Source organism: Vanessa atalanta, chromosome W (assembly GCF_905147765.1).
Source record: "Vanessa atalanta chromosome W, ilVanAtal1.2, whole genome shotgun sequence".
Lineage (NCBI taxonomy): Eukaryota > Metazoa > Arthropoda > Insecta > Lepidoptera > Nymphalidae > Vanessa > Vanessa atalanta.
Genome location: NC_061901.1, coordinates 9,002,576 through 9,028,635, shown reverse-complemented (window position 1 = coordinate 9,028,635; position 26,060 = coordinate 9,002,576). Strand labels below are relative to the sequence as shown.

At 41.3% G+C, this 26,060-nt stretch overlaps 1 protein-coding gene and 1 pseudogene across 1 annotated transcript; one reads left to right on the top strand and one right to left on the bottom strand.

The window, feature by feature from the left end:
* Window positions 1-11,901: 11,901 nt before the first annotated feature.
* Window positions 11,902-12,677, bottom strand: LOC125075659 (annotated as a pseudogene).
* A 6,762-nt stretch (window positions 12,678-19,439) lies between these two features.
* Window positions 19,440-20,099, top strand: LOC125075658. Its single transcript, XM_047687368.1, has one exon. The coding sequence runs from the start codon at window positions 19,440-19,442 to the stop codon at window positions 20,097-20,099; it is 660 nt and encodes a 219-aa protein (XP_047543324.1).
* Window positions 20,100-26,060: the final 5,961 nt, after the last annotated feature.

Genomic DNA, 26,060 nt, shown 5'->3' with positions numbered 1-26,060 from the left:
GAGATCACTCAAAACAAGCAGGGATCCAATGATTCCACGGCATCATTCATTAGGCATAAGCGACTGTTGTTTTCACAACTTCCACCTCCAATCCACAATGAAGTACATCAGGTGGACATGATTTATGGACTTGCAAATTCGCGAGAAGATACCACGTTCTAGTATAAATAACTTTGATCAGCTGTTAAAAGCTGCACGCGCTACAGAGCAGCACTCACCCTTATCAGACCCCGGGCCGTCGGTTTCATCGAACCGACAGGCGCAGTCAATGAGGAAATTCCTGATGGTCAACGACCCGGGAAAGCCCAAAACAACACGCACCGATCTAACAAGGGCCGATAAGGGTCAAGTAATACCACCAAAGCTGAGACCAGCGTCAAACCCTCGAGACCATGCAGTGAATGCTTTACTAGAGTTCCGGGCTATTGTGACGGCCACCCGTGAAGTCCATTTAGCCACCTGCAAAAAGATCATGCAGACCTACTGACGCGGTAACGAAAAGCTGCTGGAGGTTGAGCTTGAAGAAGCCGAGGCGGCCATATACAATAACGACACATCCCAAGTTATCAAAAGGAAAATGTCGGGGCGGTACATGCGCTGCAGAAGAATTCGTGGGCCTGGTTGAAGATGAGGGGCGAAAAGACGCATTCCCTAGGTTCTTCACACCAACAGGAGACCCAATGGTAGTAGAGGCCAGATGCACGAGAGTAATGCTAGACGACAGGATACTCGCGATGGCAAAGTCCATCTCAGAAGGTCCGGGGGTCGACGAACCTTTCGTGGGTTGGGAACTGCCACAGATATCGTGGATAAACGGGGTACCAGGATGCGGAAAGACGACTCACATTGTCAGGAATTTCGATGAGGACAAAGAAGTGGTAGTCGCCTCCACAATCGAAGCCGCCAAAGACCTGAAAGAACAACTTACACACCGATTTGGTGTAAAAGCTAAATTAAGGGTACGAACTATGGCATCCGTGCTAGTAAACGGGTTCAACGAGAGCATAAAATGTAACCGCCTTACAGTCGACGAAGCCCTCATGAACCACTTCGGTGCCATAGTAATGGCGGCACAGCTGTCCGGAGCTAGCGAGGTGGTCCTCATCGAAGATATCAACCAGTTGCCTTATATCGACAGAGAAAATCTGTTCGAAATGAGGTACTGCCGAAGCCTGACAACAAACATCACCCGTGAGTTATCCTGTATGCACTGAAACCCCCTGGACGTTGCATACGCCATTAGCGAGGTCTACCGTAACATCTACTCTACAAGCCCCATCGTCCACTCCCTCAAAATGGAGAGATTCACTGACACCAACATACCATCCGACCAAACCAAAACTCTATATCTGGCCCATACGCAGGAGGAAAAGAAACTCCTGATGGACCAGGGATACGGAAAAGGTGAAGGGTCAAGCGTCATGACCATCCATGAATCTCAGGAACAGACCTACGGCGATGTTATCATAGTTCAGTCGAAGAATGTGGGGCTCTGTATACACGAAAGAGTTCCTCACGCAGTTGTGACAATCACTAGACACACTAACACCTGTGACTAATGAACGGACGATGGTAGCTACGCTATCGACAGATTCATCGGCCGAGCGGCGGGTGTTTCAGAAAAGACCATCCTAGAGCACAGCCTTAAGACATATATACATAAACGCGACATTAGAGTCGCCGAGACTGTACTCTCTCTGATCGAGCACGGAGTAGGGTCCGCTGGATTGCTGTAATTAAGATTAAAAAAAAAAACTACTATATACAGTATTTTTATATATTATCATATATTTTTTGTTATGGACTATTTATATATTATTTTAAATTGAAGAAAATGACAGTGTGGGCCACGTCTTCCAAGAAGACGATAAGCTCGAATTTCAGCGAAGATCTGCTAATGCTCAGTAAAAATATAAAATAACTTCCAAATTATTTTCCTCAGATCGGGATGTTGCAACTGTTTTTGAAAAATGTTTTGCTGACATTCCATTTTCGACAACTAACTCATTAAATTCCTCTCCTACCGTTGCTGAATCATTATTAAAAAACCATGTGGAAGAATGTAATATTAGCTTTAAATTTAATACAGTAAGTGTAAGTGATGTAATAAGTTCCTTCAGATCCCTAGATATTAAGAAAACGGCCGATCTGTGTGGATCTCTGTCAAGGTAGTCAATTCAATAATTGATGTAATCGCAACCTACCTTGTCATTATATTTAATAAATGTGTCCTTAGTAGCGTGTTTCCTGACCTCATGAAACACAGTAGAGTATTACCAATATTTAAGTCAGGTAGTACATCAGACCCCAACAACTATAGGCCCATCTCTGTACTACCAACTCTTAGCAAGATCTTTGAAAAGTTATTACTAAATCAAATGCTAGTACATTTTAACAATAACAAGTTGCTACACAAGAAACAATTTGGATTTACAAGGGGTCGCTCGACAACTGACGCTGGTGTTGAGCTCGTTAAAATTATTTACAGGGCCTGGGAGGAGTCACAGGATGCCTTAGGGATATTTTGTGATTTATCTAAGGCCTTTGATTGTGTGCAACACGAAACTTTGGTCAGGAAGCTACGTCATTATGGAATTAGGGACACTGCACTCAGTCTTCTGATTTCGTATCTGAGCAATCGGATTCAGAGGGTTGATGTAAATGGAAAGAGATCTCCCGGGTCTCCAGTTACTGTGGGGGTCCCTCAAGGATCAATTCTTGGACCATTTCTCTTCCTTGTTTATATAAATGACCTGCCACATCTACTAGGTGATAAACTCGAGATAGTATTGTTTGCTGATGATACTTCTTTAATTTTTAAAATAAAAAGACGTCTTTCAATATATGACGATGTGAACAATACTCTCTCTGAAACAGTAAATTGGTTTAGTGTTAATAATTTAATATTAAATAGTAAAAAGACTAAATGTATTAAATTCACTACTCCCAATGTAAGATGTGTCAAAACGAGTGTACGTTTAAACGGGGAAGCATTAGATGTTTTAGAATCAAAAGAGTTCCTTGTTATGACAATAGACTCTAAGCTCCAATGGGGCCCCCATATAAATAAATTGGCGAATAGACTCAGCTCTGCAGCCTATGCGGTAAAAAAAATTAGACTTTTGACTGATGTGGATACGGCTCGCCTTGTGTACTTCAGTTATTTCCATAGTATAATGTCGTATGGCATCCTACTCTGGGGTAATGCAGCTGACATTAATACTATTTTTGTACTGCAGAAGAGGGCTATTCGTACGAATCTTTTGGGCCCAGGTTATAAAACCTGGGCCCAAAAGATTCGTTAAGAGGTAAATTTAAAGAAATTAAAATAATGACTATCGCTTCTCAATTTGTTTTTGATAATCTTATGTATGTACGCAAAAACATAAATGATTTTCCCAAAAATTGTGACGTACATTCTATTAACACTAGGAAAAAGAATAAACTTGTTACTCCAAGTACCCGATTACACAGGGTTAGTAACTCTTTTTTGGGGCAATGTATACGTTTTTACAACAGGATCCCAGAAAACGTTCAAAATTATTCAATTATAAAATTCAAAAGAGTCGTTAAAGAGCGTTTGTGTGCTAAAGTATATTACAACACTAATGACTTTTTAGTTGACTGCACACCTTGAGAATGAAATGATCGCCTCCAGACTGTTTCAAATAACTAAAATATAACTATCATTGTACATGGAAAATGGTTACAAAAAAAAGAAAAAAATGTATCCCGCTGAGTTTCTTTCGCCGGTTCTTCTCAGGTCCGAGGTGCTAAATTCCGAACCGGTGGTAGATTTTTGACTATCAATAAGCAAGTGTAAACACTTCTATATTGAATAAAGATTTTTGACTTGACTTTGTAGGAAAAGCATTAGAATTCTTAAAAAATCTACAATGATCCTAATTTAGGAAGCTCATATTAAAATCTCCGACTATTCAAGTGTATCCTTCTAACCTATCCTTAATGATATTATATGTATCTATAAAAGATTTTTTTTTATTAAAGGGAGGAGGTAGGTATATAGAACATATATTAATAAGGGTTACCGCTTTTTTATTATTGTGGACTTCTAAAGATATCCAAAGATCTTCTTTATCACTTTCAAAATGTCTTAGTCGCTTTGATTTAATGGAAATTTTAATAGCAATTATTTTATTTATTTATTTATTTTAAATACTTTATTGCACAACACATTACACTATAACTATAACTTGACAGTTATTGGGTATTAAAAAAAAAAGAAACAACAAATGGTGCGCAAAGGCGGTCTTATCGCTTATAGCGATCTCTCACAGACAACCTTTGGTGACAGAAGCTTAAGACGAGAACAGGTAAGTGCAGATAGAATGAGGAGATAATGAATATAATTTATGTACACTAACATTACAGTATAATAAACTACACATAACTACATCCAAATAATACACATATAGTAATATAATATATCAAAATATATATACATAAATATAAACTACATATTAATTCCTACTTGCATACATTCTTGAGATAAGGACAAATAATAGTTTTTCAAACGATGTTTGAATCTTCAAACATCGTTTGAAAAACGATGGGCAAGGATTTCGATTGCCTAATATCGTTGGGTAGTGCATTCCAAAGTTTGACGGTTTTCACAGTAAAAGAGTTACTGTAAGTTTGTGTCCGGCTGCAGGGTGTTACAAGCTTGTTATCGTCACTAGAACGCAGGTTAAGTATGTTGTCACACCCAAGAAATTTAAAGCGTTCTTTAAGGTAAGGTGGTGTATGATCAACATATAGTAAAGAGTAAAGAAGAGATAAGGCGTGCAAGTTTCTTCCGAAGCCTGATTGGCAGCCACTTTAACTGAGACCTATACTGCGAGACATGATCGAATTTACGCAGACCAAAGATAAATCTAATGGCTAAATTTTGCAGTCGTTCTAATTTATTTAGAAGCTTCTCAGTTAAGTCAGTGTAGCAGGCGTCAGCATAATCCAATATTGGTAACAGGAACGAATTGGCTAAGTTGATCTTAGCCTCGATTGGTAGTAGATTTTTCCATCGCCTTAAAAACCCAATGATGGAATAAATCTTACGGCTCATTTCTGCAACCTGAGGGACCCAGGAGAAGGAAGCATCCAGAAGTAGCCCAAGATTTTTCACCGTTTCTTGCAGTGGTAATATGTGACCATCAAACATTATTGGAGGTAGATTTTTGTCTTTAATGCTCAACAGAAGCTTAACACTGCCAAAAACGGCCACCTGCGACTTCCTCGGATTCACTTGGAGCCCATAAGATCTACACCATTCACAGATTTTTGCCAAATCATTATTCAACATTGCAACAGCCTCGTCGATACCGTCCAAGGGAGCGGTAACATAGATTTGAAGATCATCAGCATACAGATGATAGGAGGAAGAGATGAGTGTGGAGAGAGTATTGATGAAAATAGAAAATAGAAGGGGAGAGAGTACACCACCTTGCGGGACACCAGAAGGAATATCTATATAAGGTGAGAACCTACCATTAGCCTTTATGCATTGCTGTCTATTTAATAAGTAAGAGCGAAACCAGTCTATAGCAGTAAGATCTATGTTTAGAGATCTTAGGATTGCCAAACATATGTCGTAGTCAATACTATTAAAGGCATTTGAAAAGTCTAGGAGAGCTAGTACAGTTACAGATTTATTATCAATACCACAGCGTATATCGTCACATACTTTAGTGAGCGCAGTAACTGTACTATGAGCTTTTCTAAACCCAGATTGGAAAGGGGAGAGGATTTTGTTAATTGAGAGAAATTGGTTAAATTGAAAATGAACGACACGCTCCAACACCTTCGAGAGAAAAGGAAGAACAGATATGGGTCTAAAATGAGAAGGTAGCGAAGGATTGGAAACTTTAGGAATAGGAATCACTAAGGCTATGCGCCATAGGGATGGGAAAGTACCAGTTGATAAGGAATAGTTAAATATATGACATAAAGCAGGTAAAATGCTATTAAGAGTAAGGATAATCAGACTTCGACTTATTCCATCACAACCAATTGAGTCTGATTTGATGCTAAAGATGTGCTTCTTTAATTCGCCAATGGTGACAGGATTGAATTGGAAGGAAGGATTATGAGGGGTGGGCAGTGTATTGAGATATTTGATTGTATTAAGTTTGTCTTGTGTATTTATAGAGGAAGAAGAAATGAAATGTCTGTTAAGATTATCGAGATCGAAATTACAAGAAAAGTTTTCCCGTTGACGCCCAATTCCCAATGATTTTAAAAACCGCCAAACCTTGGATGTATCACTATTCTCAATAGCATTTGCAATAAACTTGCGCTGAGCATCACGACAGAGCTTATTGCAACGATTTCGCTGTTTATATTTTTCCAGGTTACTGGTAGTCGCATTTCTTTTATATTTGGCCTTCGCAACATTACGTTTAGCCATGAGTGTTCTAATGTCCTGAGTTAGCCAAGGCGCTGGTAAATGCTTAAGCTTTATAGGTCTTAACGGAGCATGTTTATCTAATAAATCAGTTAGTAAAGAATTAAAAATACTCATTTTTTCGTCAATTGAGCTAGCATTATAGATAGCAGTCCAGTCGATATTGTTCAAATCACTCATAAAATTGGTGTTATTGATCTTTTGGAAATTACGCCGCATCACTATTGTTGGTTTCGCCCGCGGAGGCCGAATATTATAGGATAAATAAATTAAATCATGGTAAGAAAAAGCTTCCGCGGGAAACTGACCATGAGTATGAACATGATTAAGAGAGGAAACAATCATTAAGTCCAACAGCGAAGGAGAACAATTCGGAAAGAAATGAGTTGCATTCGTTGGGAGTAAATTAAGGTTGCAGCTATCAACTATATTCTTTAAGCGTCGGGCACGTTGGTCATCTTTAATTAAGCAGGTGTTGAAGTCGCCCATAATTATCGTGTGATCAACGGATGTACTAAATTGTTCTAATAGAATTTCAAAATCGTTAAAATAATTAATATTGAGTGACGGACTGTAAAATACGCCCAGTAGTAGTTTGATATGTCCGAATAAGACCTCAATAAAGATATGTTCCGATGACTCAGAGTATTGTGAAGGAGATTTACTTAAAATTGTAAAAGGGATATGGCTGCGGAGGTAAATAGCTACACCACCGCCACCTTTACCTATGCGGTCATTCCGGATCAGGTGGTAGCCAGGCAAACAGTAAGAAGTTGAGGGTAAGCTAGGTTTCAAAAAAGATTCGGATACAAGAATGGCATGAATATTTTGACTATCGAAGGAAGACAGGAAATCAGAGTAATGTGAAGGAATACTCTGCGCATTTATATGCATTACATTAAAGTTTCTAGAAAGACCGGAGAGATTTGATTCTAAAAGAGAATTTAGAGGAAGTGAAGCACTATGAAAACTATTACTATTACAATTCACTGCCCCTCTCTCTCCCATGGGTGTCGTAAGAGGCGACTAAGGGACATCTGAGCGACCATCTGCTCATCTGGTGGTAGGATGTCAATCATTCGCCTGGCTTGTTACCACCGTACGCATGGCGAAACACTCGTGAAGTGGCTGCTTGCAGCCGCGTTTCGAGATCAGTCGGCGTACAGCCAGTGCCCGAGCGCGCATTGTCGCGATAAGTGTTGGTCCGGTGGATGTTGCTGTTGAACCAATGCTGGAGGAAAGTATATTGACCTGCCGGTCAGGGAGACCCGTAGAAACGGTTGTTCCGCTGGCCGCCCGTGGCAGAGTACAGGGGCCCAAGCGTTCCTAACCAGCTCGCGAGGCTGCCCCACCAGGCCACGCATAATCCCGGTGTGGACCGTCGTGCCGGTTGGTGACCGGACGGTGGGGTCCCGGCGGCCACTACCGGGAGGGTTCGGGGGCCCTTCCGCCCGGCGGGTCAGTTTATTTTCTCTTCTGGCAACTTATTGGGGAAACACAGCTCCACACTTTGACCGTCCTTATCGTGGCAACGCATCGCTCGCTTCACGTCTCTTCCTCTTTTTTCCCCCTATCCATGACAGTGCATAAAAGAAATGACGGTCGTACAGCGGTGCACACCCCCACCATTCCCACGCTGTTTGAGGTTGAGTTCGTTAACATCCGTGGACTCCACGCTAACCTCAATGCTGTCCACCAACATCTCGAGACAGCACGGCCAGCAATGTTGTTTCTGACGGAGACTCAAATACTCCGTCCTGTCGATACCAGCTACCTTAATTATCCCGGCTACATGCTTGAAGAATCCTTCAAAGCGAAAGCCGGAGTATGCTTGTTCGTCAGGACGGATGTTTGTTGTCACCGTCTGCGCTGCTTGGAGGACCCTTCCTTCTCCCTGTTAGTGGTACGTGTGGACTTGGTTCGTCAGAGTCGGGTCTACGTGTGCCTCTACAGATCCCACAATGGTGACTTGGAGACAAGCCGACTATTTGACCATCTTAGTCGGGTGGCAGATGCTGCGCAAGAGCAGTTTCCTAACGCGGAACTGGTGTTTTTGGGGGACTTTAACGCTCACCATGAATCATGGTTGAAGTCCTCCAAAACTGACCATGCGGGAAGGACTGCCCATGCTTTCGCTCTCACGCATGACTTGACCCAGTTGGTTGATCAGCCCACCAGGATCCCAGACATTGACGGGCAAGCGCCTTCCCTACTGGACCTTCTGCTGACTAGCCACCCGGTGGAATATCAGGTTGAGGTTCGGGCTCCACTTGGTTCTTCGGATCACTGCCTGATATCTACCAAAGTGCCACAGGCCAAGCTGCCGCCACCAACGGTAAGCAAACGTCGCATTTGGCACTATAAGTCGGCAGATTGGGACGGTTTGCGCGATTACTATGCGTCAGTCCCTTGGAAGGAGCGTTGCTTCAGTGAGAATGACCCGACAGCTAGCGCCGCTGCTATTGCTGGTGAGATCCTGTTGGGGATGGAATACTACATTTCTAACTCAGACCTCGCCAGTAAGGGTACGCGTAACCGTTGGTTCACTCGCGAATGTGCCGATGCTGTGTCTTCTAAGCAGGCGGCATATCGTGCGTGGATCAATGGCTGCGTTAGTGGGGCATCTAACATTGACTCACTGAAAGCAACCTACAATAAAACTTCCAAGTCTTGTAGGAAGGCATACACAAGAGCGGATGCACAGCGCATTGCGCGGTTTGGCCATGACCTTATTTCACATCTTAGAGGCTCCCGTAGCTTCTGGCGTCTGACCAAATCTGTGCAAAGCAATTTCTGCCAACCTTCGCTGCCACCGCTCAGGTATCCGGACGGATCGCTAGCTCACAGTCCGCAGGAGAAAGCTGATCTTCTGGCAAAACTCTTTGCGGATAATTCCGTAATCAATGATTGTAGTGCGCTGCCACCAACAATTCCTTCATGTGGCTACACGATGCCTGACATCAAAATCAGGCAACGTGATGTACGTGCAGAGCTACAATCACTTGATGTGCGGAAAGCTAGCGGTCCCGATGGAATACCAGCCATAGTGCTGATGAAGTGTGCAGCGGAGCTGTCTCCTGTGTTAACGCGCCTGTTCCAGCTGTCTCTTTCTACAGGATGTGTGCCGGATTCTTGGAGAGAGGCTAATGTGCAAGCGGTTCCCAAAAAAGGGGATCGATCTGACCCGGCAAATTATCGGCCAATAGCTATCACCTCAGTTCTTTGTAAGGTGATGGAACGGATCTTAAACAACCAACTGATCCATTACCTAGAAGATCACTGTCTAATTAATGATCGTCAGTACGGGTTTCGACCAAAACGGTCCACAGGTGATCTTCTAGCGTACGTAACACACCTCTGGGGTGAAGCTATCGATAAGCGTGGAGAGTCGTTGGCCGTCAGCCTCGATATCTCCAAGGCTTTCGACAGAGTCTGGCACAGAAGTCTTCTCTCCAAGCTGCCGGCATACGGTCTGCCGGTTCAGCTCTGCACCTGGATTGCTAGCTTCCTACACAAGCGCAGCCTTCGCGTTCTAGTTGATGGTTGCGCTTCAAAATCCCATGTAGAGAATGCTGGAGTCCCCCAGGGGTCTGTGATATCCCCCACGCTCTTTCTTCTGCATATCAATGATATGCTCTCTCTCGGGAACATACATTGCTATGCAGATGACAGTACAGTGCACGGGGGATACCACGGACGCGCAGCGGCTGGACGGGCGGAAACTGAGGAGAGACGGAGGGATCTTGTTGTTGAACTCGATAGGACGTTAGGACTCATCGCCAAATGGGGCTCTGACAATCTTGTTGAGTTTAACGCCAAGAAAACACAGGTGTGCGCTCTCACAGCGAAAAAGTCACCATTTTCCCCTCCTCCTTCCCTCTGTGGCACCACGCTGGAGATACATAGCAAAGTCGCCATACTGGGAATCGACGTTCGGTGCGACCTCAATCCAAGGGATCACATCGAGGCTGTTATAAAAACAGCCTCACGTAAACTCGGAGTCCTGAACAAGGTGCGGCGTTTTTTCACGCCTGCTCAACTGCTCCTGCTGTATAAAACACAGGTACGGTCCTGCGTTGAATATTGCTCGCACCTCTGGGATGGCTCCACTAAGTACCTACTGGAGGCCTTGGATCGGTTGCAGCGACGTGCGGTTCGCATTATTGGCGATGTAAAGGTCACCAACACCCTCGAGCCTTTACAATTGCGTCGAGAGATAGCGGCACTCAGCGCTTTCTATCGAATGTGTCACGGCGAGTGCTCAGAGGAACTATTCTCCCTTATTCCTGCTTCCCCTTTCCTTCACAAGTCCACGCGTGCTGGTTCTCGATGTCACCGCCTAACTGTGACATCAATTCCATCGCGTACAAAGAAATTTGGCAACTCTTTTCTTTGTCGCACTTCCAAAACATGGAATTCTTTACCAGCGCACGTATTTCCCTCCTCTTATGACCTGGGTTCCTTCAAGCGAGGCGTGAAGAGGCATCTTGCGGGCCGGCAAGGCGGGGGCGGCTAGAGCAGATCACCTTTCCCAACTGCACTAGCCGTCGTCGCGTTTGGACTCTACTACCACTTACCATCAGGTGGAGCAGAGTCATTTGCCCTCCCGGGCAATAAAAAAAAAAAAAAATATCATCACTAGATAATACTGAGTCGCTAAAGTAGGTACTATTATCATTCAAATCGCTTACGCTGTGAAGGTTTGAAATCATACTAGTTATATAAATAAATAAATGTTGTATATAAATATATATGTATTAATTAAAATAATAGATATAATTGAAAGAAAATAATTGTAATAATACTAAAATACCAAATAAATCAAAATACTAATATTAAGCTCTCAATAAGCTACTTCTCCATCCCACCAGCAATATGTGAGTAAGAAATTACAAAAAAAAAAAAAGTAAAACAAATATACCTAATATTATTATGAACATTATAGCCACAAGAAATAAAGAAATAGAGAGAGAAAAAAAAAAAAAAAAAAAATAACAATTTAAGTAACATAATAAATACTTATGTAAAGGCAAAACAACGTAACCAATAAAACACAAAGCACGATTTAAATCCCAATGGTAAATGTTATATAAAAAGAAAAAAAAAAGAAAATAAAAAACAATACTTGATAAAATAATGCTAAGTAGATATTATTATAAAAATAATGATAAGTACTGCTAAATGACAAACTATAATAATCCAAAATCGATTACTCAACAAAGCAGTCAGTAATATTATCAGACCAATTACTAAACGCAAATCAAACGTCAGATTGATGACATTAACATTAAACTTCAGAAAAAAAAAAAATACCGACATGTTAATGTTTATAAGTTAATACTCGAAATCCGAAATATAGTTATAATTATATGATTAAAGTAATGAAACTAAAATAGAACATCTAAATAACTTATGTTAATGAATAGTAAAAAACAATTTGAAGGATCGCGGACGAAGACTCGGTCTAGCAAAACCAAAACTTACTTTTTAATAGTTCTCTTGCTTCGTATGGCCAGAGTAGAATTGGCGGATTTTGGATTCAAGTCGGTAGAACTGGTACCAGCAGCAGCAGCAGCAGCAGAGTTAGTTGCCAAGGGAATGTTATTCGGTGTGCGATTGATTGCGTTGAGCTCTGCTGTTGTGACAATCCGGTGTCGTTTACCGTCTGACCCGGTAACAATAATAACACCATCCTTCGTCCAGCATTTTGAAACTCCGAACTTCTGTCTTGCTGCCATAAACAGGTCATGCCTCTCCTTAGTAAGGAACTCCGACAGAGTCACGCCAGTATTTTTAAGAGACGTTTTCGAGTACCAGATTTTATTTCGAAGCATTACGTCACGGAATTTAACAAGAATAGGTCGAGGCTTATCTCTGGAAGAGTGACCTAAACGCTGACACCGACTAAGCTTGTCTATCGTGAATTCTGGTACTTTAAGGCCATCTTAACTGACACAACATTTGACACTACCATTGGCAAATTCTCTTTTTTATCCTCGGAAATTCCATGCAAGAGAAGCATCATCCTTCTGCTTCGCATCTCCAGCTGGTTGTATTGCTTCGATAGGAGTTCCACTTGCATCTGAAGACCTTCCAATGCAGATAGAACAAAGACTCTGAAGGTGTTGAATTGGGCCGCAATGTTGGAGTTTGGACTCGTAGCCGGGATAGAACCCTGAAGAGATTTTTGAAATTCAGCCATCCTTGTATTGAAGTGTTCGGTCAGGTCCTGAATTGAGTGTTTGATGGACTCCATAGTGCAGTTACTAATTTATAAATATATGTTCAATGTTCTCGGTTTTATTGGCTAAATCAGTGCTATGGAGATTAGCTGGCAATTAGTACGCCACCTTTTTTTTTTTTTTTTATTGCCCGGGAGGGCAAATGACTCTGCTCCACCTGATGGTAAGTGGTAGTAGAGTCCAAACGCGACGACGGCTAGTGCAGTTGGGAAAGGTGATCTGCTCTAGCCGCCCCCGCCTTGCGGGCCCGCAAGATGCCTCTTCACGCCTCGTTTGAAGGAACCCAGGTCATAAGAGGAGGGGAATACGTGCGCTGGTAAAGAATTCCATGTTTTGGAAGTGCGACAAAGAAAAGAGTTGCCAAATTTCTTTGTACGCGATGGAATTGATGTCACAGTTAGGCGGTGACATCGAGAACCAGCACGCGTGGACTTGTGAAGGAAAGGGGAAGCAGGAATAAGGGAGAATAGTTCCTCTGAGCACTCGCCGTGACACATTCGATAGAAAGCGCTGAGTGCCGCTATCTCTCGACGCAATTGTAAAGGCTCGAGGGTGTTGGTGACCTTTACATCGCCAATAATGCGAACCGCACGTCGCTGCAACCGATCCAAGGCCTCCAGTAGGTACTTAGCGGAGCCATCCCAGAGGTGCGAGCAATATTCAACGCAGGACCGTACCTGTGTTTTATACAGCAGGAGCAGTTGAGCAGGCGTGAAAAAACGCCGCACCTTGTTCAGGACTCCGAGTTTACGTGAGGCTGTTTTTATAACAGCCTCGATGTGATCCTTTGGATTGAGGTCGCACCGAACGTCGATTCCCAGTATGGCGACTTTGCTATGTATCTCCAGCGTAGTGCCACAGAGGGAAGGAGGAGGGGAAAATGGTGACTTTTTCGCTGTGAGAGCGCACACCTGTGTTTTCTTGGCGTTAAACTCAACAAGATTGTCAGAGCCCCATTTGGCGATGAGTCCTAACGTCCTATCGAGTTCAACAACAAGATCCCTCCGTCTCTCCTCAGTTTCCGCCCGTCCAGCCGCTGCGCGTCCGTGGTATCCCCCGTGCACTGTACTGTCATCTGCATAGCAATGTATGTTCCCGAGAGAGAGCATATCATTGATATGCAGAAGAAAGAGCGTGGGGGATATCACAGACCCCTGGGGGACTCCAGCATTCTCTACATGGGATTTTGAAGCGCAACCATCAACTAGAACGCGAAGGCTGCGCTTGTGTAGGAAGCTAGCAATCCAGGTGCAGAGCTGAACCGGCAGACCGTATGCCGGCAGCTTGGAGAGAAGACTTCTGTGCCAGACTCTGTCGAAAGCCTTGGAGATATCGAGGCTGACGGCCAACGACTCTCCACGCTTATCGATAGCTTCACCCCAGAGGTGTGTTACGTACGCTAGAAGATCACCTGTGGACCGTTTTGGTCGAAACCCGTACTGACGATCATTAATTAGACAGTGATCTTCTAGGTAATGGATCAGTTGGTTGTTTAAGATCCGTTCCATCACCTTACAAAGAACTGAGGTGATAGCTATTGGCCGATAATTTGCCGGGTCAGATCGATCCCCTTTTTTGGGAACCGCTTGCACATTAGCCTCTCTCCAAGAATCCGGCACACATCCTGTAGAAAGAGACAGCTGGAACAGGCGCGTTAACACAGGAGACAGCTCCGCTGCACACTTCATCAGCACTATGGCTGGTATTCCATCGGGACCGCTAGCTTTCCGCACATCAAGTGATTGTAGCTCTGCACGTACATCACGTTGCCTGATTTTGATGTCAGGCATCGTGTAGCCACATGAAGGAATTGTTGGTGGCAGCGCACTACAATCATTGATTACGGAATTATCCGCAAAGAGTTTTGCCAGAAGATCAGCTTTCTCCTGCGGACTGTGAGCTAGCGATCCGTCCGGATACCTGAGCGGTGGCAGCGAAGGTTGGCAGAAATTGCTTTGCACAGATTTGGTCAGACGCCAGAAGCTACGGGAGCCTCTAAGATGTGAAATAAGGTCATGGCCAAACCGCGCAATGCGCTGTGCATCCGCTCTTGTGTATGCCTTCCTACAAGACTTGGAAGTTTTATTGTAGGTTGCTTTCAGTGAGTCAATGTTAGATGCCCCACTAACGCAGCCATTGATCCACGCACGATATGCCGCCTGCTTAGAAGACACAGCATCGGCACATTCGCGAGTGAACCAACGGTTACGCGTACCCTTACTGGCGAGGTCTGAGTTAGAAATGTAGTATTCCATCCCCAACAGGATCTCACCAGCAATAGCAGCGGCGCTAGCTGTCGGGTCATTCTCACTGAAGCAACGCTCCTTCCAAGGGACTGACGCATAGTAATCGCGCAAACCGTCCCAATCTGCCGACTTATAGTGCCAAATGCGACGTTTGCTTACCGTTGGTGGCGGCAGCTTGGCCTGTGGCACTTTGGTAGATATCAGGCAGTGATCCGAAGAACCAAGTGGAGCCCGAACCTCAACCTGATATTCCACCGGGTGGCTAGTCAGCAGAAGGTCCAGTAGGGAAGGCGCTTGCCCGTCAATGTCTGGGATCCTGGTGGGCTGATCAACCAACTGGGTCAAGTCATGCGTGAGAGCGAAAGCATGGGCAGTCCTTCCCGCATGGTCAGTTTTGGAGGACTTCAACCATGATTCATGGTGAGCGTTAAAGTCAAACCTCCTTCCTTTTTCCGGCTACCTGAGGCACTTCTATCCCTTCTATATACCATATATACAGGGTGACTGGTGAATTACTATCGATACTTGAGGACGTGATATTTGACGATCATATATGACAAAATAAAAATTAATATAATATAAATATTAATAAACTTCTAAGTAAAGTTAACCAAAAGTTATGTAATTAATTACGCATCGTGTGAACACCTTAGCTGCGTTATCGACACAAAACAGTTATGTAGGTAGGTACATTTAGTTATCGCGCGGTAGTTTACCTACATTCAAACGCCGCGCGCCGCCGCGTGTTAACAGGGTAGCAGGCTACCTTAGATAAACAAAAATGATCCAATTCCCTTCATACTTTAATCCTGGCTTAGGACAGGCAAAAATACCAAGATATTTCATTCGTTTAAGCAACCAATTTATTGACTAGGTAAATGGTGTGAACTTGACACAAAAAATAATATGAACTGTTTACCTATCTTGGTATTTCCGGCGTATTTAAAAATGGAATCATACTTATTTACAACAATTGTCAATCATTAAACTACCTATTTACCTACATAACTACACTAACCTTAACAAATGTTCAAAGTGAGCTCCTTCTCGTGTGATACACAGTTCGGCACGTTTACGCATATTGTCTTTCACACGATTTAATACGAATGGGTCACTTTTAATAGTTTCGAAAGCACTAGTGATTTTTAATTTCAACTCCTCTCTATTGACATACTCTGTAGCATACACAAGACGTTTTACCTCCCCTCATAAATAGAAGTCCAGTGGAGTGAGATCTGGAGAGCGAGCTGGCCATGGCACAGGCCCTCCGCGCCCTATCCAGCGATCTCCAAACGTATTGTTTAAGTACTCACGTACCTGCGTCTGATAGTGCGCGGGTGCTCCGTCGTGTTGATAAAATAAGTTTTGGAGATTGCTCAGTGGTACATCATCGAGCATGTCATTCACCGCACTGTTTAAAATGTCTAAGTATGACACAGCATTGAGTCTTCCTTCGATGAAATACGGCCCTAACAAACAGTTATTTAAAACACCAGCCCACACGTTATCACTAAACCTGTGTTGATAAGCGTCCTGTCGCGTAACGTATGGATTGGAATGACTCCACCAATGTTCATTGTGTACGTTAAAAATACCTAACTTAGTAAACGTAGCTTCATCCGTGAACAATATGTTTTTGTCAGTGTTTTGCAAAAACCACCGACAAAAATTTATTCGTGGCTCATGATCGTTGGCACTGAGTTCTTGAATAGGTCGAAAATGATAAGGGTGTAGCCCTTCTTTGTGAAGTAGATTCCACACAGTCCACTGAGATACACCAAATCTTCTAGCAGCCTTTCGAGTACTTGCTACTGGGTTGTTCTAAAAAAAAAACTCGAGAATGTCTTCTTGTAGGAAGACAGGGTATGATGCTCCACCTCGTCCTTGGGCATGTGTTGGAACACGGAACTGTCCGAAGTCTCGTAATCTTTGATTAGCGTTTAAGATGACGCTGGCCGTAGGTACCCGACGATTGGGGAACATCTCCCGGTACAAATTGATTGCGCCCGGCAAGCTATCATTTGCACGCGCATACGCACGAACCATGTCCAAGTATTCTGCATTTGTGTATTGATAAGCCATACTTAATTACTAATAAGTAATATAAATAACGGGTCACACGCACACACGACAGATTAGGTATACGCGTAAGATCGATCGCTAGGCGCGCGCGCGGGAAGACGGACGTACAGACCTTACGGCGGCGCTCGCCCGACTAATTAGCCACGGGGCGGGGGTTGGGGGTAGCGACACACGCGTGCGGCGGCGTGGTGTTGTATCAGCACGCCGCCGCACGCGCCGCCGGCAAGGCTGGGAACGTGTCCACACTTTATTTATTTATACGGAAATTTGGTCAAAAATTAAGTACCTATTTTTTTACATAATTCGAATGAGAATCATGTACCGAGTATTCTCCTTAAATATTGATAGTAATTAACCAGTCATCCTGTATATCATAAAATAACTCTGTATTTAAAATATAATCCTTAAGCCAAGTTTCTGAAAGTACAATTATATCAAAATTTGAGCAACTCAAGACTCTGTAAAAATCGTAATCCTCTGTCATTTTTTATAATATAGGATGTCCCAAAAGTCGACGTCAAGCCGAAATTTCCTGACAGGTAATGCCACACCAGTTATCAGAAAAATTAAAAAAAAAATTTAAGTCATGTATTTTTGAAGGTATGGAAATTTTTCTTTTATTCCAGAAAATGTACACCATGTGACCGTTTTTTCATTCCTGTTGTTACAAATATTTACTTTTTGCCAATTTTTTTCTCTTACGTCATCCCGAATAGTGCTTTATGTAACCTATGATCCTAAACCCTGTGCCGATCACTCCAACTTGTAGGAAAATGTCATTTTATACCGTACCAAGTTTTCAAAATTAATTTTTCGCTCTACTTCAACTGATCGTCCTGAAAAAAAAATTTACTTCTGCAGTTTGGCAAGCAGCTTTAAAAGTTAGCGCATTTAATAAGGATTCTAACGTGGTTTAACACTTACTCCTTTATTTCTTAGTCTGCCTTAAAAATTTTGACCTATGACCTATGACCTACGGGACACCCTGTATTGTTAATGTCCACTTCCCTCTGGTCGTAGAATGTAATTTAAATGTGCTACTACTAAAGAAACTTTGTTTAAGCACGTCTTCTCTAAATGACATTCGTTGGGGAGAAAGAAGTCAAGAACAGATAGATATATACCAGAGGGAATGTCACGAAAGGTTAAGAAACATTGACTTCCAACAAGAGCTTCGTGATTGCGGTGACTATATTTGTAATAATTCAGAACATAGAAACACAATAACAAAGTTGTACAGTGACATTGTTCAAGCTTTGATAGATGCTTCCATGGTGGGTCGAAACAGTAGGTATCGTGTAAAGAAAATAAGAGTGATAGGTTGGAATAAACATGTAGCCGAGGCGCACAGGGAGGCAAGACAAAAATTTCAATTATGGCTGTGGTATGATAAACCAACCGCAGGATATGTTTATAGGGAAATGTGCGAGGCTAGAAGGATTTTTAAATCTCGTTTAAGGTGGTGTCAAAACCATCAGGTGCAAATTAAAATGGATATTCTAGCTTCACATCATGCGAAAAAGGATTTCCGTGGTTTCTGGAAGAATACTAACAAAATGAACAGCAAGCCTTCCCTCCCTGTGAGCATCGGTGGTGTGTGTGAGCCTAAAAAGATTCCTGATCTTTTCATGGACCACTTTCGCGTAAAATTACCACGGGGGCCTTCTCAGTCAGTGATCAATGTTGAGTCCAACGTGAAAATGTGTATTAAGTTTAAATACAACAAAGTTGCACATATAATCAAACATATGACTAGAGGTAAATCCCCGGGCCATGATGGACTTGAGCATCTTCAATACGCTGGGCCACATCTTCCCAGGGTTTTGTGTATGCTGTACAGCTTTTGTTTGAGCCATAGTTTTATGCCTGGCGAGATGATACGTACGATAGTTGTGCCTATTGTGAAAAACAAAACTGGCGACCTGGCTGATAAAAACAACTATAGACCTATTTCGTTGGCTACGGTCAACTCGAAAGTGTTTGACAGCGTGCTCAATATAGAATTAAATAAATTCATAAAACCGCATGATAACCAGTTTGGATTCCGACCTGGTTTATCTACGGAAAGTGCTATACTTTGTGTTAAGCATGCTGTCACATACTATACTAGGCGTAGGACTCCAGTTTATCCATGTTTTTCTTGACATGTCGAAGGCATTTGATCTGGTTTCGTACGACATCTTATGGCGTAAAATGAACGAGATTGGCATACCTTCGGAACTGACCAATATCTTTAAATTTTGGTATGGAAATCAGGTCAATAATGTCCGATGGGCAGGAGCATTGTCACGTTCATATGGGTTGGAGTGTGGGGTGAGGCAGGGAGGATTGAGCTCGCCAACACTCTTTAACCTTTATGTAAACGATTTAATTGCCGAGCTTAGCAGCACCAGGATCGGCTGTTACATAGACGGTATTTGTGTCAATAACATTAGCTATGCCGATGACATGGTGCTGTTGAGTGCGTCTATTTGTGGTCTTAGAAAACTTATGGCCAAATGTGAGATTGTGTGTGATTATGTGGGAAGTCATGGTCATAACTATAATGCAAAGAAAAGTGTAGTGATGGTTTTTGAGGCCGGAGGTAAAGTGCCAAGTAGTGTACCACCTGTAATGCTCAATGGTACAGCACTGCAAAGGGTTTCCCAATTTAAATATCTTGGTCATATATTGACCTCAGACCTCAAAGACAACGCTGATATTGAAAGAGAACGGAGGGCGTTGTCAGTGAGAGCGAACATGCTGGCTTGCAAGTTTACGCGCTGTTCGGAGAGCGTCAAGGGCACGTTGTTCAGAGCATATTGTATGAATTTCTACACGTGCAACCTGTGGGCCAAGTATTCGCAAAAGTCGTACAACGCTATTCGTGTTCAATATAATAATGCTTTCAGGGTGCTGATGGGGCTGCCCCGATTTTGTAGCGCATCAGGGATGTTCGCGGAGGCACACATGGACTGTTTTTATAGTACTATGCGTAAAAGATGTGGAGCCCTGGTGCGCAGAGTGCGGGGCAGTACCAACAGCATCTTGAAACTAATCGCGAGCAGGCTGGACTGCACATATGTGGGTCACTGCTGCGCTATTTCTAATGGAATGGCGCAGAGGTGACTCACATATCTTAGATTCATATGTTTTTTAAGATAGCCTAAGGTTAAGTACTAACATAGACATTTAAGTATGTACATACAAAATGAGTCGATGATACTTGAAATAAATAAATATTATTATTATTAATGAATCGTATTTATAAACTTTGTACATTAACACATGCCCAGAAATAAACAGAAATAGAAAACAAAAAGATCTACACAATTTTTTTCAATGAATCAAAGTCGCGAATAAGTCGATATTCTAAGTTGGCATCCTTTCTTACGAATATTCGCCCATTCCAAATCCACGTAAATAAATATCCCCTCGCATTCATCTTTATGCAGTAGTGACGTTTGGCGGTGACAAGTGTGTTCGTACATTTTTTAGAAACAAAAAAATAGTAAAACTCAGTGAAATTGATAAAACAAGCCTTTATTAAAACATTAAGTGTGTGTACATACTGTGAGTGTAATAAATACATTAATAAGTTTTAATATCAGTGAATTTTGTGCAAAGTTAATCAGCTGTTTGGATCAGCTGATGCGTATATACCCACTAACAAAGAAAACAATTCACCGTATACTTCTTTCGATTAAACTTACAATCTAGTGGTTTGGTGTATTTGTGATTACTCGTTTATTTACATATTCAAGCGTTAGAACCGACTATAGTGAAATATAAATTATCCCCTATACAAAATATAACAATATTTCATTTCCTTAATAAACTTTATACAAAAATTATTATTTAGTGACACATGTTGGAAAAGCTACGTACTACATTAAATTCATAATGGCCAACAAATGTAATCAATGCGGCAAGTTCTTATCAACTACAGATGGCGCAAAGTGCAATAAGTGCAATTCGGTATTCCATCGATTATGCGTCAACGTTAGCCCCGACTCCCGCCTCCCCGCGCGCTGGACGTGCCCAGGGTGCCGCAGAACGGAAAATAAGAATAAGCCTGTCGTAAATGCTGAGTCGCCTTCTACGGGTGATTTATTTACAGATGCTAGTTCGGCTGATAATGAGGAGAAGAACTCAGCGGTATGCTTGGCTGAGGAAATGAGGCTTCTGAGGTTAAAGCTTATGTCGGTCACGCGAGAGATAACTTCGTTCAGGGTTGAGTTAACGAGAATGAACGAAAATATAGCTGAATTTAATAAAAGGGTCGACAACGTAGAGGAGCGTTTGACTTCTTTGGAAGACAAAATCTCGGGTTCTGTCGATCAAAATTTAAATGAGGTCATCACGCAATTAAAATCAGACATCAACGACCGGGAACAAAAGTCGCTATTAAATGACATCCAAATAACGGGTTTGCCGGAACGGAGTGGTGAGAATGCTGTCCATCTGACTCTGGCGGTCACTAAGAAATTAGGCATGGCTCTCGACTCCTGCGATATTGTGAGCGCGAAGCGAGCCGGCCAGCATCGCGCACTAGTGTCGAGTGAGGAGCGTCAGCGTCCGCGACCAGTGATCGTGCGATTGGCGCGGCGGTCTCTGCGTGACGATATCATAAAGGCCGCGCGGGTACGACGCGGCACCGACACATCAGGCGTCACTGACGGCAATCCGTCCCGAGTATATATCAATGAGCACCTGACTCGCTTTAATCGCCTGTTGTTTTATAAAGCGAGAGAGGAGGGAAAACGACACGGTTGGCGCTTCATATGGACGCGAGAAGGGAGAATATATATGCGACGTGAGACGGATACGGCAGTACAACGCATTCGGACAGAATGTGATTTAAGTAAAATTTTTGGTTTAAAATAATTTGGCAATTAACAAATTTTATAAGAGTTGTGTATTTATATTACAAATATTTTCTAATATTGTTCTTGTTTGTTTATAGTCTAAGTAAAATTAATTTATTTGCCTTTATTGGTATGTCTATATTTAGTTTTTTTGTCTACTCTTTCTATATACTTTTGTTAAGGCTGGATAATGATCAAAATTATTGTAATTTGAAAACGCAATTTGTAACCCGCAATGACGTGTCCCCGGTCAGTATGATAAAATATTTAATATTGTATGAAGCTAATATAAAATTATTTATATACTTCTACATTCACCACATTAACTATTACGTTCATTTGAATAACTCTAAGTATTTTCATCATTCTTTTATATACAGCTTAGTATTATTTTATGAAACGGTCATATTTTGTACATCTTATTTATTTTTTATCTTTTTATATATTTTTACTTACTATAAAAAATGATCAATTATAAAAATCTTAAATTGGGTTTATTCAACCCGGGTTCGCTTGGCTCACATCACGACGAGTTTATAGTGCTTATGGAGCGTCATGAGGTAGATGTTATAGCAATTAACGAGACATGGTTGCGCCCGGGAGAGGAGGGCAGAGCTCCTGTTGTGCCTGGTTACCGGTTGCGACACATACCACGGCCAGCAGAAATACGTTCACGAGGTGGCGGTGTCGGTTTTTACGTCAAACGCGGTATATCTGCGTGTACACTTGTACATCCGGTATCACCCCTTGTGGAACAAATGTGGGTAAGTATCAAAATAAATAGCAAAACTATAATTATCGGCACCTTATAGGGTAGCTTACCCTATCATGATAATCTGTATTTATTAGGAGATTTTAATATTAATTATATTGGCACTCGAGATCATCATAAGCAGGCATTGGACTTGTTCCTTTCCACTCATGATTTAACACAATATGTCACAGAACCAACACATTTTACACCTAATAGTGAGACTATGATTGATCTTATTTGCTCAAATACTCCGGTTGGTCAAATTGCAGTAGACCACGTAGCGGAATTCGGTGGCCATGCTTTTATATCCTGCGAAATAACTATTAAAAAAAATAAAATCTTACAAAAAACTATTGCGTTTAGACCTTTAAAAGATATTAATTCAGAACACCTTACTGAAGCTCTTAATTTAATTAATTGGCAGAGTGTGAAGAATATCGAGGATATAAACGATATGGTGACCGTATTCACTAGTAATTTGTTGTGGGTATTTGACTTAGTTGCGCCTATTAAAATGATTTCTATTAAGGAAAATCAGTACCCCTGGATAACGTATAATATAAAGTTGTTGATGGATCGTCGGAATGAGGCACACGTTAAGGCAAAAAGATCTGGGTCGGAAACAAGTAAAAATTATTATAAAGATTTAAAATCGCAAGTCACCCAAGCAATTTATCGAGAGAAGTTGGCTTATTTTAATTTCCATATAAACTCAAATATCAAAAACTCAATTATACTTTGGAGTCACTTAAAAAAACATGTTAACATAAAACAAAGGCATAATAATATTATACCAGAAGAACTTAATGATCCGAATATGATAAATAACCATTTTTTGAACATTCCTGGTAGCAACTACGTTTCTCCGTCGACAATCGATTATTATGAGATGCATAAATATGGCTCAGCTATTTTCACGTTGGTTACTGTCGATGAATTAGAGGTCTTAAAAACGGTACGCTCTTTAAAGTCAAATGCTATGGGAATAGACGGTATCTCATTGGATATGCTCTTACTAACTTTACCGACTGCACTGGCACATATCACTACAGTTATAAATAAATCTATTACAAGCAACACATTTCCGACCCTATGGCAGACGGCTCTAGTGAGACCTATACCCAAGAAAGACAATGTTAGTGAATTTAAGGATCTTCGACCAATAAGCATATTACCTTGTATTTCAAAGATTTTGGAGAGAATTGTGTGTAACCAGTTAACAGGATTCTTAGAGGCACACAATATCTTACCCACAAGACAGTCTGGGTTTCGAAAACATCACAGCACTACTACCGCATTATTGGATGTGATTGACAATGTGATATGTGCACAGGATAGGGGTGGAGGTACGATTCTTGTTTTGTTAGATTTCTCGCGGGCCTTTGAAACAATAAATAGGACGTTATTTTTAGCAAAACTGAGATATTACGGGTTCAGCTCTGACGCAATTAAATGGTTTTCTAGTTATTTAGGAAATCGTAAACAAATTGTAGAGGTAATAAATGAGGATGGGTCAAGGGCTCTCTCTGATTGTTGTTCCGTTCACAGAGGCGTCCCCCAAGGATCAATATTAGGGCCTATTATCTTTGCGCTTTACTGTGCGGATATAGTCGAAAACATAAAACATTGTAATTATCATATTTATGCTGATGATATACAAATATACTTATCTTTCAAAAATTCAGAAGCAAATATGGCTATACGAAATTTAAATGATGATCTTAAACGTATTTCAGAATGGTCAGAAATTAAAATAATGACTGTCGCTTCTCAATTTGTTTTTGATAATGTTATGTATGTACGCAAAAACATAAATGATTTTCCCAGAAATTGTGACGTACATTCTATTAACACTAGGAACAAGAATAAACTTGTTACTCCAAGTACCCGATTACACAGGGTTAGTAACTCTTTTTTGGGGCAATGTATACGTTTTTACAACAGGATCCCAGAAAACGTTCAAAATTATTCAATTATAAAATTCAAAAGAGTCGTTAAAGAGCGTTTGTGTGCTAAAGGATATTACAACACTAATGACTTTTTAGTTGACTGCACACCTTGGGAATGAAATGATCGCCTCCAGGCTGTTTCAAACAACTAATATATACTTATCATTGTACCTACATGGAAAATGGTTAAAAAAAAATGAAAAAAAATATATCCCGCTGAGTTTCTTTCGCCGGTTCTTCTCAGGTCCGAGGTGCTAAATTCCGAACCGGTGGTAGATTTTTGACAATCAATAAGCAAGTGCAAACACTTCTATATTGAATAAAGATTTTTGACTTTGACTTTGAGTAAACATGTGAAATTAATTAATGACCTAAATCCATTCTTGCATATCAAAGGAGAAAGAATAGACCGAGTCACGGAAGCACGAAGTTTGGGCTTGTTGATCGACGAGCAATTAACATTCGAAAAGCAAATTATAAATACAGCTCGCAATTGCTTTTACAGGCTAAAAGTATTATATCAGATCCGGGACGTGCTAAGTAAAGATATGCGTATAAAATTATGCGACACTTTAGTGCTTTCGAAGTTTAATTATGCGGATGCGGTCATCGGGCCTAGATTACTCACACGCACAAAAAATCTTATACAGCGGGTACAAAATGCATGTATAAGGTACTGCTTCAAAATACCGCCTCGCGCACATGTTTCCCCTTATCTCAACAACGCCCGAATAGCGAGGATGGAATACCGTAGGCAACTGCACTTTGCAACCTTGTTGTTTGGTGTAATTAAAAATAAAACGCCTATATATTTATACAATAAACTGAGTTGGTCCAATGAAAGTAATAGAAGTTACCAAACGAGAGCTTCATCTTATATACTGAATGTGCCGTCACACCGCACAGCAGCATTCCGCGGCAGTTTTCGGTACGCAGCAACGAGGTGTTGGAACAACATCCCCCCTCCGCTTCGGATCCTAAAGACCATAAAAACATTTAATATTAAATACAAAAAATATTTATTTAATCTACAGTTAGAATTGGAATAATAAATATATATTCGTATTTATGTATATGTATATAATTATATATATGGTTGTATGTGTTTTTATGTAAATATGTTTATATTAAGTATATATAAGTATTACATATACATAATCTTAAAAAATTTGGCTTCGTTCTCGAATTGCATAACTATGGCGTGACATCGGCTTAATTACCTTGTAATTTTTATTATTATTATTTATTTTTTTGTTTTTTTTTTTTTTTAATTTCTTTTTTTTTTTTTTTACTTGTATTTTTTTTTTTTAATATCCAAATAGATCTTCGATTATATATCAATATAGTACTAAAATATAACATACATTAAGATGTAATTTTCTTTACCTAGGTATATAAATATTAATTACATATCATCTAACCTAATGGTATGGCTCCGCTGCTTGCATCGTGTTGTTCCATCTACTATACGTTAGTTGCGCTGAGAAAACTGCCGCTAATAACGAGGTTTTATTATTTG

Coding starts and splice junctions, on each gene's coding strand:
- LOC125075658 (XM_047687368.1), top strand. CDS start 19,440: ATGGTGCTGTTGAGTGCGTCTATTTGTGGTCTTAGAAAACTTATGGCC.